At 50.4% G+C, this 16,207-nt stretch overlaps 1 protein-coding gene across 11 annotated transcripts in view; it reads left to right on the forward strand.

The window, feature by feature from the left end:
- FAM120B (family with sequence similarity 120 member B) overlaps positions 1-14,116 on the forward strand; it is a 74,746-nt gene extending 60,630 nt beyond the window's left edge. For 3 of the 11 annotated variants that reach the window (XM_079939901.1, XM_079939905.1, XM_079939904.1), the window contains exons 10-11: positions 1,728-1,779; positions 9,763-12,735. In XM_079939901.1, the coding sequence (XP_079796027.1) occupies positions 1,728-1,768 (41 nt within the window). In that variant the 3' untranslated portion in view covers positions 1,769-1,779; positions 9,763-12,735. The other 8 variants (XM_079939909.1, XM_079939903.1, XM_079939902.1 and 5 more) reach the window with 6 other exon arrangements.
- The last annotated feature ends 2,091 nt before the right edge of the window (positions 14,117-16,207 follow it).

Genomic DNA, 16,207 nt, shown 5'->3' on the forward strand with positions numbered 1-16,207 from the left:
TACCAAACCTCAAGTGCAGGTCACAGGACCCAGGTCGATACGTGGACTTAAGGAACCGTTGACTCAGGGAATGAGGCCAGAGGTGCAGCTGCGACTCCTCTTTCAGGTGTCGGTGGTTCCCGAGCTGGTGCCGGTGCCTCCGGGGCGTTTTCCCTGTAGACCCAGCACATACGTCTGATAAGGGGTCTTTGAAGGAAACCCCTGCTCTGTCGGGGCCGCAGTAGCCACACCAAAGTCAAGGGGTGCTAGTGCCAGAGGGCTGGGGCTGAAAAACTTCCTCTGGGGCCGCAGGCCAGAGGCAAGTTGAGGTGCTGAGCGCGGAGTTGGCGTCAGGCTTCGGAATCGAGGAGTAGGTGGTGGGAGTTCCGACAGGACACACGTGAACAGCCGGGGTGTGAGCACTTGCATGTCGCCTGACGCGGAGAGTGCTCAGAAAACGTTACTGCAGTGCACGCATGTCTCCTAGTTGCAGATGTTTTCACATAGTGTGTGTTTCGCGCACACACACACACACACATTTGTATGCATAAAGTCTTGTATTGGGACAGGAATATGTTTTTTCAGGTTAGGTAATCCACTTTTTCAGTTTTATGCTGTGATTGAATTACGTCACCTTCACTTGGCCAGCACATTTTTTGCTGGGTATTGTCTACTTTTGAACTCCTGTTTTAGTATTTTTTGGAGATACTAAGGTAGTCCAAGCAGAAGGTTGTCACTATTTCCAGGGCAGAGTTAACAGGCAAAATTCTTCCTATTGGTGAAAAACTAAGAATGCCTCAAAATGAGAGTATTCAGTTACTGCCCAGAAGTTGGGAGATTTCCCACGGCCGCCCCCTGGCCTGATGAGAGGCGAGCCGTTCCATTTGGGCCTGGCCGGCCGAGAGAGGTGAGAATCACAAGCCTGTGAGACCTTTCTGGGCTGAGATCCAGCGAACTAGGGGTGGGGACCCTGGACCAGCAGAGGTGTGAACCTCCCCTCACTAAGGGGGTGAGCATCAAAGCTTGCGGAACCTTGAGAATGCTAGCCGGCAGCTACAGTGAGAATGGTCTGACCTCCTGCATGCTGTTGGTGAGAAACGATGTGTTAAATTCCACAGTCAGTAGCCACAGATTTGCCTGTGATTTCTTCAGATTTTCACTTCTCTGTGGTAATTCTGTAGGAGGCCTGGGCTGTTGTAAAGCTGCCCCCGATCATCTGTGGTAACAAGGGTGGGGCCTGGAAACCTCATTCTGGCCACTGCTGTGGCCTCCTGCTACCCTCCTGGGGGTGTGGGTGACGAGCCTGCCCATCATCCGCGAGCACGGCGGAAGGTGGGCAGCAGCCCCATGCGCAGGGGCAAGGAAGCCCTGGGCTCTGCTGCGGAGGGAACCACACTCGCGCTTTTCCGCATCAGCGGAGTGTGCCGTGAGCCGTCTCCACGTGAAGGGCCATTTCCAGACTCCACTGACAGCAGCGGCTGCGCAGGCGCAGCGCAGACGGTTGGAACTGGAGTTGAGGGGAGCAGGCTTGACGCTGCTTCCTTGCACTCACAGGGCTGCCTCTTAATTAATTGCTTCCTACTTTAATGGAATAATTATGGTGGCCAAAACGGAAAAGAGAATAAAGTTCTGGCCCCAAGTATAACTCAGGTGTTGTTTTTATACATACTTAGAAATGTGCCATTTTTTCTGTTCGAATTTTAGAGAAATTTGATTCTGAATTTTTGTTTCATATTCATTTGGTGCAGGAAGTAGACAGTATGACCCTGACCAATGGAGGAGATATTAATCATCTTCTGGGTAAGTCCACCACTTATATCTTCAGAACAAATCAGTTTTATCAAAGGTTGAAGTACAATATCTGTCTTTATAACATACATCTTTCATGTCAAGTGCCAAACTTTAAAAGAATTCAGATGTTAAAACCTCCCAACAAGGAGCTAAGTTAACTTGGTTTCAAGATGAGTTTGCCTCCTTCAGAAAAAGTGTGCACAGAAAAAGATGCAGAGTCTGGCCATGAAACCCAGCACCCTCCTTCAGAGTGAAGTAATCAGACAGTGCCTGTCTTCTCTGAGGAGGGGCTGACCTGTGGCTTCTAGACCCGGCATCACGTAAAGAGGACAAACATCCTTGTCAGTCTTCTCCCTCGTATCATATAAGAAACACCTTTGTTGGCTTATTTTTAGACATTGTACCTGATTCCATGGCCCCAAACGGTCATTGTTAACATTTTCATTCCAGTGTCTTCATCTGTGATGTGGGTATGGTTGGTTTCTTTTAATGAGTGGGAATCTCATTATATCCCACTTTTTCTAACTTTAACACTAGATAGTGAGGATGTTTCCCAAATGATCTTGTCTTTGAAGACATGATGTCTACTAGCTATGTCATTTTCCAGGAATTGTTTTCTAATTATAAATTCTAACCTAAAGTAAAGTTTCCAACCATATCTTCTGTTGGTCCTCAGAAGTGTTTGTATAGCGAAAGAGGCACCAGCTTCCTTCTCACCTTCCTGGTGGGAGAGGTAACTGCGTAGTCTTGACACAGCATGAGACTCGTGGCTCTGCTTCTGTCGTGTCATCCTTTTCATTCTGCACTTGTTAGGCTCAAGCCCAGAGCCTGCGCATGTGAAGACACACCGGGTTCTCAGCAGACGTCAGGCACCAGACGGGAAGCCTAATTTATGATGCCACTAATGCGTGGCACATTTGTTGCTCTTTGTCTGTGAGCCCTGCAGGGCTCTTGTTGTTAAAAAATATCTTACATGAATCCAAGTTCAGAGAAATTCTTTTCATGGAGGAATTTTCAGATAATCCAAAAATTGAAATAGTAAGCCCCAGATTGTTCTGAACTCAACCCCTGAGGTTTTGATAATAGAAGAAAATCTAGATTAGGGGTTAGAAGACAGGCCCCTCATTAGCAGCTGTCTCCCTTTGGCCTGGAGCTGCTGTGACTCCCAAGTCCCCTTCTGGGCCACAACCACGACTCGGGAGAACCCCAGCACTCTCAGACATGCTCACCAGCGCTCATGAGACGTGTCCTTCAGTTGACGTCATTAAAAACAAAATACACCCTAAACGAATCACAGTTCAGTTTGTAACTTTGCACCTGATGCTTCACCCTGACCGACAGCTCTGTGTGCATAGCTCCTGACTTTGTCTTGTGTTTGAATCCCATCTGGTATTTACCAAAAAGGGATATAGTCTCCCGCTATTTTAATACATGTATATCTCTTACGTTTGAAATATCCTCACCACTTCCTGCTGGTCCTTCTTAAGGACATCTGCATGTCTAGTCACTTTTCATTCAGTCTTGTAGGACCTACAACCTTATTTCCCAGCTTTGGAAATAGATCTTTTTTTCCATGTTTCCTGATGGGAGGGACTGGTCGTGGGTAGAGCTTGGTGTAGCTCTGGTGGGCAGAGCTCAGTAAAACTTTAATCTGCTTGTCTGCTGATGTGTGGGGCTGGGTTCCCTCCCTGTTGGTTGTTTGGCCTGAGCTGACCCAACACTGGAGCCTACCTGGCTCTTTGGTGGGGCTAATGGCGACTCTGGGAGGGCTCACGCCAAGGAGTACTTCCCAGAACTTCTGTTGCCAGTGTCCTTGTTCCCATGGTGAGCCACAGCCACCCCCCGCCTCTGCAGGAGACCCTCCAACACCAGCAGGTAGGTCTGGTTCAGTCTCCTATAGGATCACTGCTCCTTCCCCTGGGTCCTGATGTGCACACTACTTTGTGTGTGCCCTCCATGAGTGGGGTCTCTGTTTCCCCCATTCCTGTCGAAGTCCTGCAGTCAAATCCCACTAGCCTTCAAAGTCTGATTTTCTAGGAATTCCTCCTCCCGTTGCCGGACCCCCAGGTTGGGGAGCCTGATGTGGGGCTCAGAACCTTCACTCCAGTGGGTGGACTTCTGTGGTGTAAGTGTTCTCCAGTGTCTGTCACCCACCCAGCAGTTATGGGATTTGATTTTATTGTGATTGCGCCCCTCCTGTTGTCTCATTGCGGCTTCTCCTTTGTCTTTGGATGTGGGGTATCTTTTTTGGTGAATTCCAGTGTCTTCCTGTCGATGATTGTTCAGCAGTTAGTTGTGATTCGGTGCTCTCGCAAGAGGGAGTGAGGGCACGTCCTTCTATTCCGCCATCTTGAACCAGTCTCCCCAATTTATCTGGACTCTCTGGGGAGGCAGACAGGCACAAGAGGCCTCTGGTGGTACAAAGTTCCAGTGCCTCGTAGAGTTCAAGGGAAGGAGAGAAGTCTGCTCTGGGTCCCCTCTGTGGTCACTAAAAAAATAACTTCAGTTTTAAACACCTACTGTCCAGCCACACAGCTTCCTGCCTCTAGATCTGGGTGATCCTTTGGTCAGATCAGGACCCCAGTCCACTTGTCCAGCCCCCTTCATTGGTCCTCACATTCCTTCGCTGCTGTATCCCCTCCCTGTTTACCTTCCATGATCAGTAATGAAAGTGACTTTCTTGTATCTATTCTTGACTGCTTTGCCTCTCTCATTTTACTATGTTTTGTGGTAAAGCTGCAAACTTCGGTTAAATCCAATCCTTTGCATTTGTGTTGTGGCTAGAGAACAACCCCCAGTCACCCTTACCAGCCCCACCTTAACACTCAGCTCGCCGGCCTCAGGGAAGCCAGCCTCCACTCTGTCCCACCGGCCACACGTTTCACCTCTCCTCCCTGCTTAGTTTTCCAGCACTCTCCCCAACCTCAGTCACAGCTGACAACGCTGCTTTCTGTACATTCCTACAGCCACATTTGCCCTCTTTCAAGCATCAACGCATTATCAAATCTAAATTGTATAAGCAAATGCCAGGAGAAATAGACAAATCCAGAATAACAGAGGGAATATCTACTTTTTCGTCTCCTCCTGTGGATGAACTACCCATGAGTCTCTTCAGCTGTGCTCTCAAGTCCCCATCACCTGGTCAGTGGCATTGCTCCACCACAGCCTCCCCCCACCGCCCGGCTCCTGAAGCATCAGCTACATCCCCTGGTTATTCCTCCCATTTTGCAAAAACCCTTTGTAATCTGCTTTCTCTCCAGCAGTCACATCATTTCTTTGCTTTCCTTTGGAGAAAAATAATTTTGAGCCCAGACTCCTATAGTCAGCCAAATTAGCATTGTAGCATCAGAGCAAAACATTAATACACTTTTAGGAAGTGTAAAATGTTGACCAACGGATCTTTTCCAGAAGAAAGTGGGTATGCTCTAGCAAAATGAGCACTTCAGCCAACAGGAATGCGTGGGATATAGGAAAGTGTTGAACAAAGAAATCAGTGAAATGTATAGTTATTGCTGTATAATTATTAACTGTAAAAAATGAGTAAGCAAAAACAATTGGAGACGAAAATATCCGAGTATTATAAGGAAAGTTATGAGTGTTTCTGGGGCATAAGATGAAAAGCAGTGACTTCCCTGGTGGTGCAGTGGTTAAGAATCAGCCTGCCAACACAGGGGACATGGGTTCAAGCCCTGGTCTGGGAAGATTCCCACATGCCGCGGAACAGCTGAGCCCGTGCGCCACAACTACTGAGCCTACACGCTAGAGCCCGGGAGCCACAACTACTGAGCCTGTGTGTCACAACTACTGAAGCCCATGCACCTAGAGCCTGTGCTCCGCAACAAGAGAAGCCACTACAATGAGAAGCCCGCGCTCCGCAACAAAGAGTAGCCCCTGCTCCACAATGAAGAGTAGCCTCTGCTCGCCACAGCTAGAGAAAGCCCACGCCCAGCAACGAAGACCCAACACAGCCAAAAATAAATAAATAAATAAACAAGTAAATAAATTTATTTATTTTTTTACAAAAAAGGTGAAAAGTAAAGGCAGACTAAATTTTTTATCTTGCTTAGAGAGAGAATAGGTTTTGAATAAATCTAGCAGTTTTTAGAAAAATGTAAGTTTGCGTATGTTTGTAAAATGTAGGGGTACACTCTAGAGGAAAGAAAGAAAGGGGGGAAGAAAGATGATAGAGGAAAATCTGTCATACCCTTTATGCACCTGACATAAATCAAAATTATAAGCAACATACAAGGAGAAACAGACCCAATAAGAGTATATTTAATACATCTCTGTCTCAGAGATACAGATCAGGTAGACAAAAGTATGATATACATTTGAATAACTTCATTAACAAGTTTACTGTAATAGAAATATACAGAACAATATATGCCCTCTTTATTTATATTATTTTCAAAAATAAATGGACAGTTAAAAAGTCTAACTGGGTATTACAGGTTCCAAAGTAAATCTCAACCAATTTAGTGAAAAGCAGAAATCACATAAGACATATTTTCTGTCCACAAGAAAATAACTTAAGAAATCAACAACAGAAGGACAAAAAGCAGAAATCTTCCCACTTGGAAATTAATCTACTATTCTGAACTTTTACTGAGGAAATCAAAATCAAAGTTACTTTTAGAAATAATAATAAAAATACTACATTCAAAAATTCATGGCAGGAGAGTGATGTCAGGGACGATGCTGCAGTAGGAGGCTCCAGGACCCATCTGCCTGGACAGCAGTTGTACTGGCAGAAACTGTGTGAAGGAGCTGTTGTGGAACTCTGGAGTCTGAAGGCCTGCAGCTTCCAGGGGAAGGCATGGCTGGTTAGTTGTGATTCATTTCCATCCATCCCCTTTGGCTGCCCATCCTCCAGCCCTCGGCAGACAGCCGTGTCCTCGTTCCTAGTGCAGCTTGCTGGAGCCAGGATGGGCAGTGAGGTCCTGGGCCACACATCAGGCTTCCTGATTGCTGAGGGACAGGCGCTGGCCGCCACTGTCTCAACCCCACAGTATTTAGAGGAGCAACCCCTGTGGAGCTTTTGTTTCCTCTTTTTTCCCTTTGTGCTCTTCTGGAAGCCAGACATTAAAGGGTTAGGACATTCGAAAGCAAGCATATATACAGGGGAATTTAGAAAGCCACCACACATGGCCAGGGAAGGGTGCAGGCTCAGAAAAGACATGAGCAGGCCTCACGTGTCCCCCTCAGGCTGGTCCCCAGCACAGAGGCGGCAACAACAAACAGCAAACGCCAGGAGACGAGGAGGATCAGATCTCCAGGATCACCACAGTATACGCTTTAAGTGTCCAGTTTTCAGCAGAAAATCACAAGGCACACAAAGAAATAGGGAGACGTGTCTGGCAGCTAAAACTGGCCTCAGCAGACAGCAGTGTGACGGCATCCGTTCATCTCTGACCTTTAGCTTTGTTGTGGAGGCCGCTGTCAAGCTTCTAAAGTACCACTCACGCGTCGTTGAGGTTTTGTTTCCATCTCCGAGGTTTGCAGAGGAAGGAAGCTGGGTCTGAAGGCGTTTGCCTCCTTCGTGAGTGACTCGGTTGCGTCCTCCTCCTTTCCCTCCGTGCCCGCAGCCTGCCCTCACCTCTGCACCTCCCTCTTCTAATCCACCTTTATGCTCTGATTAGCGCGTGCCGTTCTTTCCATTGTCCTGCAGTAATGGAAGCTTCAGCTTCAGAATGGACGTTCCAGATTCTTCATTATCAAGATTTTGCCGCATTTGCTTCAACTTTCCATGTCTTTTCTTTGCTGACTTAACTCTCGTTCACTTTGTTAAAAGACAAACTAAAGCATATTAAATTTTTAAGAGTTTATTTGAGGAAAAAAGTCAATTCAAATTGGGCCGCACCAAAGCAGAATCTGTTTGGAGGCGTCACCAGTAAGAGCCGGGAGGAGGCGAAGCAAGGCCCGAGGCTGCTGGCCGGCTGAAGCTCGTAGCCTCTCTGGCTGCTTGTGGTGGGTTGTCCTTAGGTTTGGGTTCCTTGATTTCAAGGCATTTGAGGGTTTGCTTACTTAGGCTGCTAAGGCCTTGAGCCAAGTCAGTCTGATGGCCTCTTTGTTTAATTTACAACCTCTACACACTGGGTCTGTCTCTGGCCTGTGGTGAGGAAGGTGTGTCCTTCACTCTCTAAGGAGGTCGGTGTGGGTGAGCTTCTAAGGCCTTAGGCCTGGCCATCCTGATGGGCCCCAAGTCAGGGAGGTCCAGCACCCAGTCCAGCTTCTTGGCACACACCTGACCACCAGCAAGAGCTTCCAAGGAGCCCCTGCTCAGGGCGGTGGGGGAAGCCAGTCCATCTCCAGCGTGGCCCACCTGCCGAATGGACGGTGACATGAAGCCAATTCACATCTTCCAGGTTCGGAAACTTTTCTCAAGTGATTCTGTGATGATTTCCTCCTTTCATTTTCTCTGCTCTCGATTATTTGTCTCAGAGGTTAGACACTGTATTCTGAGTCCTATAATTATCTTACATTTTCCTCCTAATATCTTTTTGTCTTTTTACTCTACTTTGTGGGAAATTTCCTAAACTTTATTTTCCATCGTTTCTGTTAATTTTTTGATTGTGCTGTTTTTAAATTCTGAGAGCTCAACATACTTAATTTTTATCACACTTTCTTCTTTGTGTCAAGACTGCACGTTTTCTCTCACATCTGAGATTAATTACACCCGTAAGTTCGTTTTATTTTGTTTCTCTTCCTTCATAGACTGTCCTTCCAAGTTTCTTTTTCTGTATGTTTGTTTTGGTCTCTGTTTTTACTTTAGTTTTTTTTTCCTCAGATGCCAGGTGATTCTTGAGTCCGCTCTTGTTGAAGAGTCAGGCATTAGAAAGGGGATTGGAAGTCTGTGCGTGGCGGGGCTTCTACCGCCATCTTCTCAGTCATGGGACCCCTGTGGAAGCCCTGACACTGGAATCCTTCGCTCTGTTACCTCGGGTTGGTCAGTTTCCTTAGAGCAGAGACCTCCAGTTTCTTCTGGAGGCACAGAAGGGATGACGTAGTTGAGAACATCTGAAGCTCTGCGTGACCTTTGGAAACAGGGTGAGGGGCCTTGGAGTAACCTCCAGGTTTCTGCCTTGTGTTGGGTTCAGATCTCAGTAGCGTTGACTTGGAAGCATGGGGAGAACAGCAGTAACCTGTGGGTGTGTTGCCCTTGAGACGCCGACGTCGCACACGCACACGGATGCAGGCGCACACGGCGAGCACATCTGTAGAGAACTAGGAATAGCCCCTGGGGCACCAGCACCCACAGACCACGGAGAAAGGGGAGGTTGAGGGAGAGCTGCCTGAGGGTGCAGGAGGGGTTGGGGGCAGGTGCCCTGGGTCGCGGGGAGGAGCGTCTCAGAGGAGAGGGGCTGGCACCTTCCAGCATCTCCGAGGCAGGAGCGACCCACAAAGAAAGGATGATGTTGAGCCCTGAGGACAGCAGGGGTCACATGGAAGAAGCACATGGTTGGTGGCGTCAGATCAGGAGACCCGTTGTGGGCCTCCAAGGCCACACTCAGTGAGGGGGCACCGCAGGGGCAGGGGGTCCCTCAGCTTCTCCTAGACCCTCCTCCACATCCAGGCAGCACAGCACCCATGCAGACACACACGGCCTCAGGTGTGATGCTTCCTGTGGAGGGAACTGCAGCTGACACACCCCTCCTTTCCTGCTCACCCCAGGCCCTCCAGCTTAGGAAGCTGTCCTGTCCTGGCAGGAAGAGCGGGCTGGCTCAGAAGATGCGGTTGCCACGGAGACTCACGCAGCCACTTGTGTTCCAGGCAGTCCAGCCAACGCCTGCCTGCTGGGTGGGACAGAACCGTGTCACCATTGGAGAGAGAATTGTTTTAAAACTTGGACATTGAACATAGTGCCTCTGGCTTACCTACAGTCAAGACACATCATAAAATACACTGTGTTTCACACGTTACTGGCACCCAGTCCAAGACGTACATGGGACGTGGTGTGTGTTTTAAACTCCGTTCCCCTTGTGCATTTCACAGGCAGCGGGTAGAGAAGGGAGCCAGGAAGACAAGGCAGAACTGAAGACACTCACGGAAAACCACCTGCGACGTGTCGCCCAGAAGCATCACTGCAGCTTCACCCCGAATACAAGTATCGTCCTAACAGTGAATGTAAATGCAGAGACGCTCGTGGGAGAGAATAGGGAGTGGAGAACTCGGCCACACTGCAGGAGGCCTCTGCTCGGCCGCACAGCAGAGGCCTCGCTGTCTGTCCAGAGCGCGTGGTTACGGCTCCTGCTTCATTTTCACACAGCCCAGTGCACACTCGTGTCTTCATACAGCTGTCCTTGAGTTAAAAACACGATTTCACAGAAAGTTACTTTCTCACAGTGGTGGGCCCAGGCCTCTGACATACAAGGATCCTTGTAAAATGCATTGATGTGTCCATGGTACAGCTTTTAGGTTTTGATTCCTTGTTTAAATTTGTCAGAAAGGCCATTTTGTCAGGAGTTAGAGTTTTCTACGGGTGAGTGGAAATGACTGGTTTGTGGTGAGCATTTTGCTCCTAGGAATTAGCCAGACCTCATCATTAAAGGAGACACATGCAAGAACCAGGGAAAAGCTATGACCCATCCAGGAGCCGGGCACCAGGGCCGCATTCCACGTGCTCTGTTCCTCGGCACTCTCCACAAGGTCCACAGGGAAGCCTGCAGCTGTACAGATGGTCTGGTCGGGTTTGCCATCTCTCTTCGTGTCGTAACGGTGATCTGTGATGCAAGTGTGTGGTTTATGCCAAATATAAATGATTAGTCTGTTACTAATGAGAAAACATGACTGACTTCTTTGCTTCTGTTTTTCATTTGGACCTGTAGTTAAAGTTCTAGAGCTGGAAAGGCCTTGGGGCTCTAACCCAGGCCTCTTAGGTAGCAGACGACTCCCACGAGGTTACCGTGGCGACAGCAGGGTCTGGTCCTGACTCTGCTTGGCCTCCTCCTACTTTGTGGCCCCGGTGTCCTCATCTTCAAATGCGAGTCACACGTACTCCCTAAAAGGAAAAAAGTGATTTCTGTGCTGATTTGTTGTTCTTCTAATGTGATTTAAATTCGTGCAGACACACCTTAGATTCCTTATGCTCACAGCTCTTCCTTGATACAGCTTTCAATCTAAGACATTATGTAGATGAAAGGAAGCTAAATTATGAAGCAAATAGTGTCAGCATCACAACCCCAGTAGCTCTCCGTGGGCTGCCGTAGCCTGTGCTGGAGGAGGGCTGTGCCGGGACAGTGGCGGCTGAGCCTCTTGCAGGGCCTGCGGTGGCGGCACAAGGGGGAGCAGAGCCTTGGGGGGAACGAGGCTTGGGGCACCCTGCCCCGGGCGCCCACCCACCCCTGCAGCTGTGGTGCGGTGGGTCCTTCTTGTGCCTCGCGCCCCTTGGTACCAGGCCGGGAGTCGCCCACTTCGCTGCTCCCTTGAACTGGTAGAGCTTCTGGGGGACTGGGTTTCAGGAAGGCTCCTGCCTGAACTGTGCTGTGGGAATTTCTGCAGCAGCAATGTGTGTGTGATCCCGTGGAGGAACACAGCACGGCAGGGACGCTGTTTTCGTCTGAGATAAAGTGTCCTTTTTTAAAGTACTAATTAGTTGGATTTTATAAATCTGATTTTTTTTCAGGTTTCAACACCCAGAATTTGGTTATGTTCCATTTTTTTCCGTCCTTTGAGCTTCTTGTTTAAAATTTCAAGTTCTTTCAGGCACCTGCCACAATTTAGGAAGAAAAATAAATAAGCAGGCACCACTATTTCCTGACTCACAAAAAAGAAAAAAAAAATTTGCTAAAGGGAAACGAAGCACATGTGTGAGGCAGGTCTGTGTTTTATACGTGGTATTGAAGCTTCGGCTGGTGACACACAGGTGACTGGACATCTTCACCGGTCTTCAGTGTCAGCCTGGCTTAGTGCCCAGTGAATTCCTCACCCCACTGTCCTGCCGGCTTTGGGGAAGAGCAGGCTTGCGGACCATGATGTTGTCGGACCATGAACTGCGTCCCTTGGTGGAAAGAGGGACGCTGAACGCCATGCTCTGGGGAAGCCGCAGTTCCGTGTGGGGAGAGGGGACCCGGGCTGCTTGCAGGTGCTGCGTTCGGGGGGCCCCGCAGGGCCTGATGCCCATAACTTCCTCCTGTTTGATGCCAACGTGACCCACGGCCGAGCCGGCTGCCTCCCTGTTAGTGTAGCAGAAGCTGACTCGTGGCTTCTTCCGTGGCTCCCGTCTCCCAGATGTTCTGGGAGCTCCTTGTGAAGCGTTAAGAAGGGCTGGAGCTGGCTCTGCAGACTGACCGTGAGACCCCATCCACGGAGGTGAGCCAACCAACAGTTGGCAAACGTCCCCTCACGTCGAGGTCCTGTGTGGTTAGAAAACCTGCTCCCTCACGGTCTCAGGTGGCACCCAAGGCCATGGCTCGTGCCTCCCCCACTGTTCCCGGCCCAACCGAACCCGCCTTCTGCAGAAGCAGCGCGGGTCTGCGGGGCGGTTATAGTTCTGAATGAGGAGGTGGATGGCGAAAGCCGGCTTTATTAGAGGTTGGGTAAAAACTGAAGTTGACTTCAACCTTCTCTGTTCGGCAAGTTGTCTGAACTAAAAAGAAGGAGAAGCAGCAGCCTCTCCAAACCAGACTGGTCTTCGCGTCTCTGTGGTTTTCCCAGAAAGCCTGTCTCCTGGGGAGCCAGGTCAGCGCCCACAGGACACGCAGGGAGTTGCGGGGGAAACGTGTGCTGGTGCCGACGACTAGGTCCCCGCGGGCACCCAGGTCAGCGCCCACCTCTGCCCGGAGGTCAGAGCCGGAGGGCAGGGGGTCCGGCAGGCAGTGACTTGAGGGCAGGAGGGAGCGAGGCCCGCTGGTCACGGCTTCGCGCCTGGACACTTGTCTGCACTAGAGCCACTGAATGTTAGTAAAACTGAGCAGCCGGGGGAAGCCTCTTCCGGAAGGTTCCACGGGCTGCAGGTTTCTCGCCGGCTGTTCTACAGTTTCGTCATCTCCTAACCCCATTTTCTTGGAGGCAGGTCCGGCACCAAGAGTAAAGCACTCCAAGATCTGTCTTGTGGTTTGATTCGGCCTCTCCAGCCTGTCAGTCCTTTGCGTTAGCAGCTAGCTCGTAAGTCTGTGTAAAATGGCGTGAGATATACTCTCCCTTTTCTTGATCCATGTAGCTGTTAAAATTCAGGAAAAGCAGATGATTCGATTAAATTAAGCCACCAGCCTGTCTATTGAATCAAATGTTCAAGCCACAGCCCTTAACTTCGGATCCAGACCAAGATAAAAGCCTGTCACGTGTGAAGAGATACTGAAATAGTCTGAGCCACTGATACACATCTGGTGTCACCCCAGCCTTCCTGTCCCAGGCAGCAGGGCAGTGACAGGTCACCGTGTGCCGGGCGAGGGGGATGCAGTCAGCTCGAAAGGAGGAAATTGTCTAATCCCTTTGGCGTTGGTCTCGGAGCAATGCACTTCTGAGAAGACAGTACCGCAGTGGCTGAAGGGATCGTATGACTCAGCATGAGTCGCCAATTTAAGGCTACAGAACTTTCTTTCTTTCTGAAAAGGTTTTCCCAAAGAGTCATGCTCTTTTTTCTCCCCCCCCTTAGAAATCCTCCTCTTCCTTTGCTCTTTTCTGATATTCTGGGTTTCAGCATATTTCCTTCTAACAGTTGGACCTTTCCAAGTCTTAAAGCTGGATTAAAATCGTTTTAATCCCGGATGGTATGTAGCGAGGTTCAGTCCCTGGCCCTCGTAGAAACGTTCACAGCACATTATAATGAGCTGATTGTCAAACTGAATGTTTCTGAGCTTGTGTGGACAGACGTCAGGAAAATCGCCTTGTTATGTTGGATATGAAGGATTTCTCTTTCACGGAGGAGCAGCAGATCACTACAGTAGACTCCCAGGCTTTGGTGGCCCCTAGCAAGTACACAGAGTCGTAGAAAATGTGCTTTTCATCCTCTTGGGAACAGTTCTCGTTCTTACTGGTCTTAGACCCCTTTTATACCTAGAAACTATTGAGGACTCTAGGTTACTGCATTGAAAATTAAAAAGGGTAAAAAACCTTAAATGTGTATTTATTAATTCATTTAAAAATAACATATTTCCTCCAAAAAAATGAGTGAGAAGAGCAGCATTCTTTTGCACTTTTGCAAATCCATTTAGTGTCCGGTTTTAGGAAAGACAGCAGACCGTCTGCAGCAGTGCGCCATTCGTCTGAGAGAAAAGGAGGACCGGCCCCAGGCCTGTGGCTCGAGAGCAGGAGGCCTCTGGTGCCTTTTCAGAGATGGACAGGCTTCCTGGAAACCATCCCACACTCCACAGGCAGGAGTGCTCTGAAGGCAACTGCAGTGGAATCTGAAACCACTTCAGTAACTCCGGCCCAGCGTGTGTGACAGGCACTGGTCTGCCCTGCACTCTGGGCGCACAGTTGTGTACCCTGCTTGGTCATGTGGAAAATACTGGCTCTCTGAGTTCTGCAGTCTTCCAAACGCTGGCATGTTTCCTTATACGAGAGTCACACTCGCTGCTGTCGCCCGCAGCTCCGTCTGAGAGCTCTTCCCTGAGGACACCCTCCAGCGGCTGTGGCTCACACAAGGGCTCCCAACTCTAATTTTTGCTTGAAATTTCAGATTTCCTCATTGGCAACAAAACTTTTTGTGTTGTTTTCCCTGAAATGACAACTTCAGCACCTCTGGAAAGGGAAAGTGGGAAGAGAGACGGGTTAGAATTTAATGCATTAAAAAAAGCATCAGAAACAAAATGGCCAAAAGCTAACGCAGGACAGCCTGGAGGAGGCGTGGATGGAGGTGTGGGAGCCTGGGGACAGCGGAGAAGCCACGTAGGTTGACGCAGCCGTTCTGTGGGCAGACGTACTGATGGGACATTTGTGTGGGAGACTCTGTCCCCAGGGTCCAGATAGGAATTTACTCTCGTCCTGTCCATACAAGGCTCATTCTGAGTCAGGCAGCCCGAGGAAGAGGGAGTGTCCGACCTAATGGGCCACAGGACACGTTCAGATGCAGCTGGGACAGAGGAAGGTGTGGCGTGTGCAGGGGTCTTCTCCCGTCGGCTGGGCAGGAGGCTGATACTTAAACCTCCCACGAAGGGGGTCAGACCAGATGCGGTGAAGATTTGCAAACAGCACAAGACGCAGAATCGCAGGGTCACACCCTGGCTGGTGGCCAGGCAGCGTGACCACATGCTTCCCGCCCTTGAGTCCCCGAAGTCCCCACGAGGACCTGTCTCTGCCCCACCCTGTCCCTGAAGGCGCTGAAGGAGACGTTTAATTCTCCTCCTTCCCACAGGGAAGTGTGCTGCTTCTGTAAAAGCCGCAGGCACAGCCCAGGGCTGGCAGGGCTGCTCACTGGGCTCTGGGCCCCTGGTCGTCAGCGTCCCGCTCGGCTAACTGAAGCCCAGCTGCACACACAGGCGCTAATGTCCGTGACGCAGCACCAAGGGGAGGGCAGGGAAGGAAATGTCAGGGTACCAGGGCGAGCGCCCTGCCCACCCTCCATCTGTGCCCACGGCAGGGCTTACGGGAGCATATGCTGCCTGTTGCTCACTGACCATCTGCTCCGAGTTGCTGAAGTGTCCCCGTTACCGTGGCAACACAAACACTCCCCGGTCAGGTTTCACTTTTATCTGTGCTCTGGAATGGGGCTGGGGAGGGGTCGGTCTTCCTTCCTCCCGGCCCTGCTGCCCCTCCCTCAGCGCTCCCTCCGCCTCTGGCCTGGCCCTCTCCCCCCCAGTTCGGAGCACGTACGGTTGGAAGGAGAGCTGGCCAGTCTGAGAGCTGGGTGGCCGTGTATTTCTGTTCGCCTGGCGCCTGACTCCGGAGTGGACCCTTCCCCAAATTTCAGGCTGGTGTCTGCGGGCTGAGTCTGCCCGCACGGGAGAGCTCCAACTGGCTGGGACACGGCCCCTTGGCCAGGGAACATCTGTCCACCCACGCAGTTTGGGGAGCTGGTTTAATGGGCCAGATGGGTGGGCTTTCGTCAGCTGTTAGCAGGACCGTTTCGTGGGCCCTGTTGTGGGATCCACGTCCCTCCCGGCAGCACCAGGGGGCTCCTTGCAGGGGGCGCAGCTGCGGAGCCTCCTAGAGAGTCCGTGTTTTCAGCTGGGGTTGAGAGCTGCTGAAGGGAGCGGGCCGGTTGCAGCCTCCTCTCCACCGAGGTGTCAGGTGGTGAGACTGGAGCCCCCCAGCGGGAGGCTAGGAGGGGTCTAGGGCGAAGCCAGACCTTTGCTACGTTACCCCCAAACTGAGTTCCCCTCTTGGTGAGCGTCGAGCCAGAAGACACAACCAAGCCCAGTGCGGGAGAAGGAAGGATTGAGTACTTGCGGCAAGTAAGGAGAGCACCGGGGATATTTCCCAGAGCAGCAAAATAGGGGATGTTTTAAGCCAAGGGTACCTGCATCTTCATGAGGGGGCTTGAGCAGAAGAGAATTCA

This window comes from Stenella coeruleoalba (genome assembly GCF_951394435.1).
Source record: "Stenella coeruleoalba genome assembly, chromosome: 12".
NCBI classification, from domain to species: Eukaryota; Metazoa; Chordata; class Mammalia; order Artiodactyla; family Delphinidae; genus Stenella; species Stenella coeruleoalba.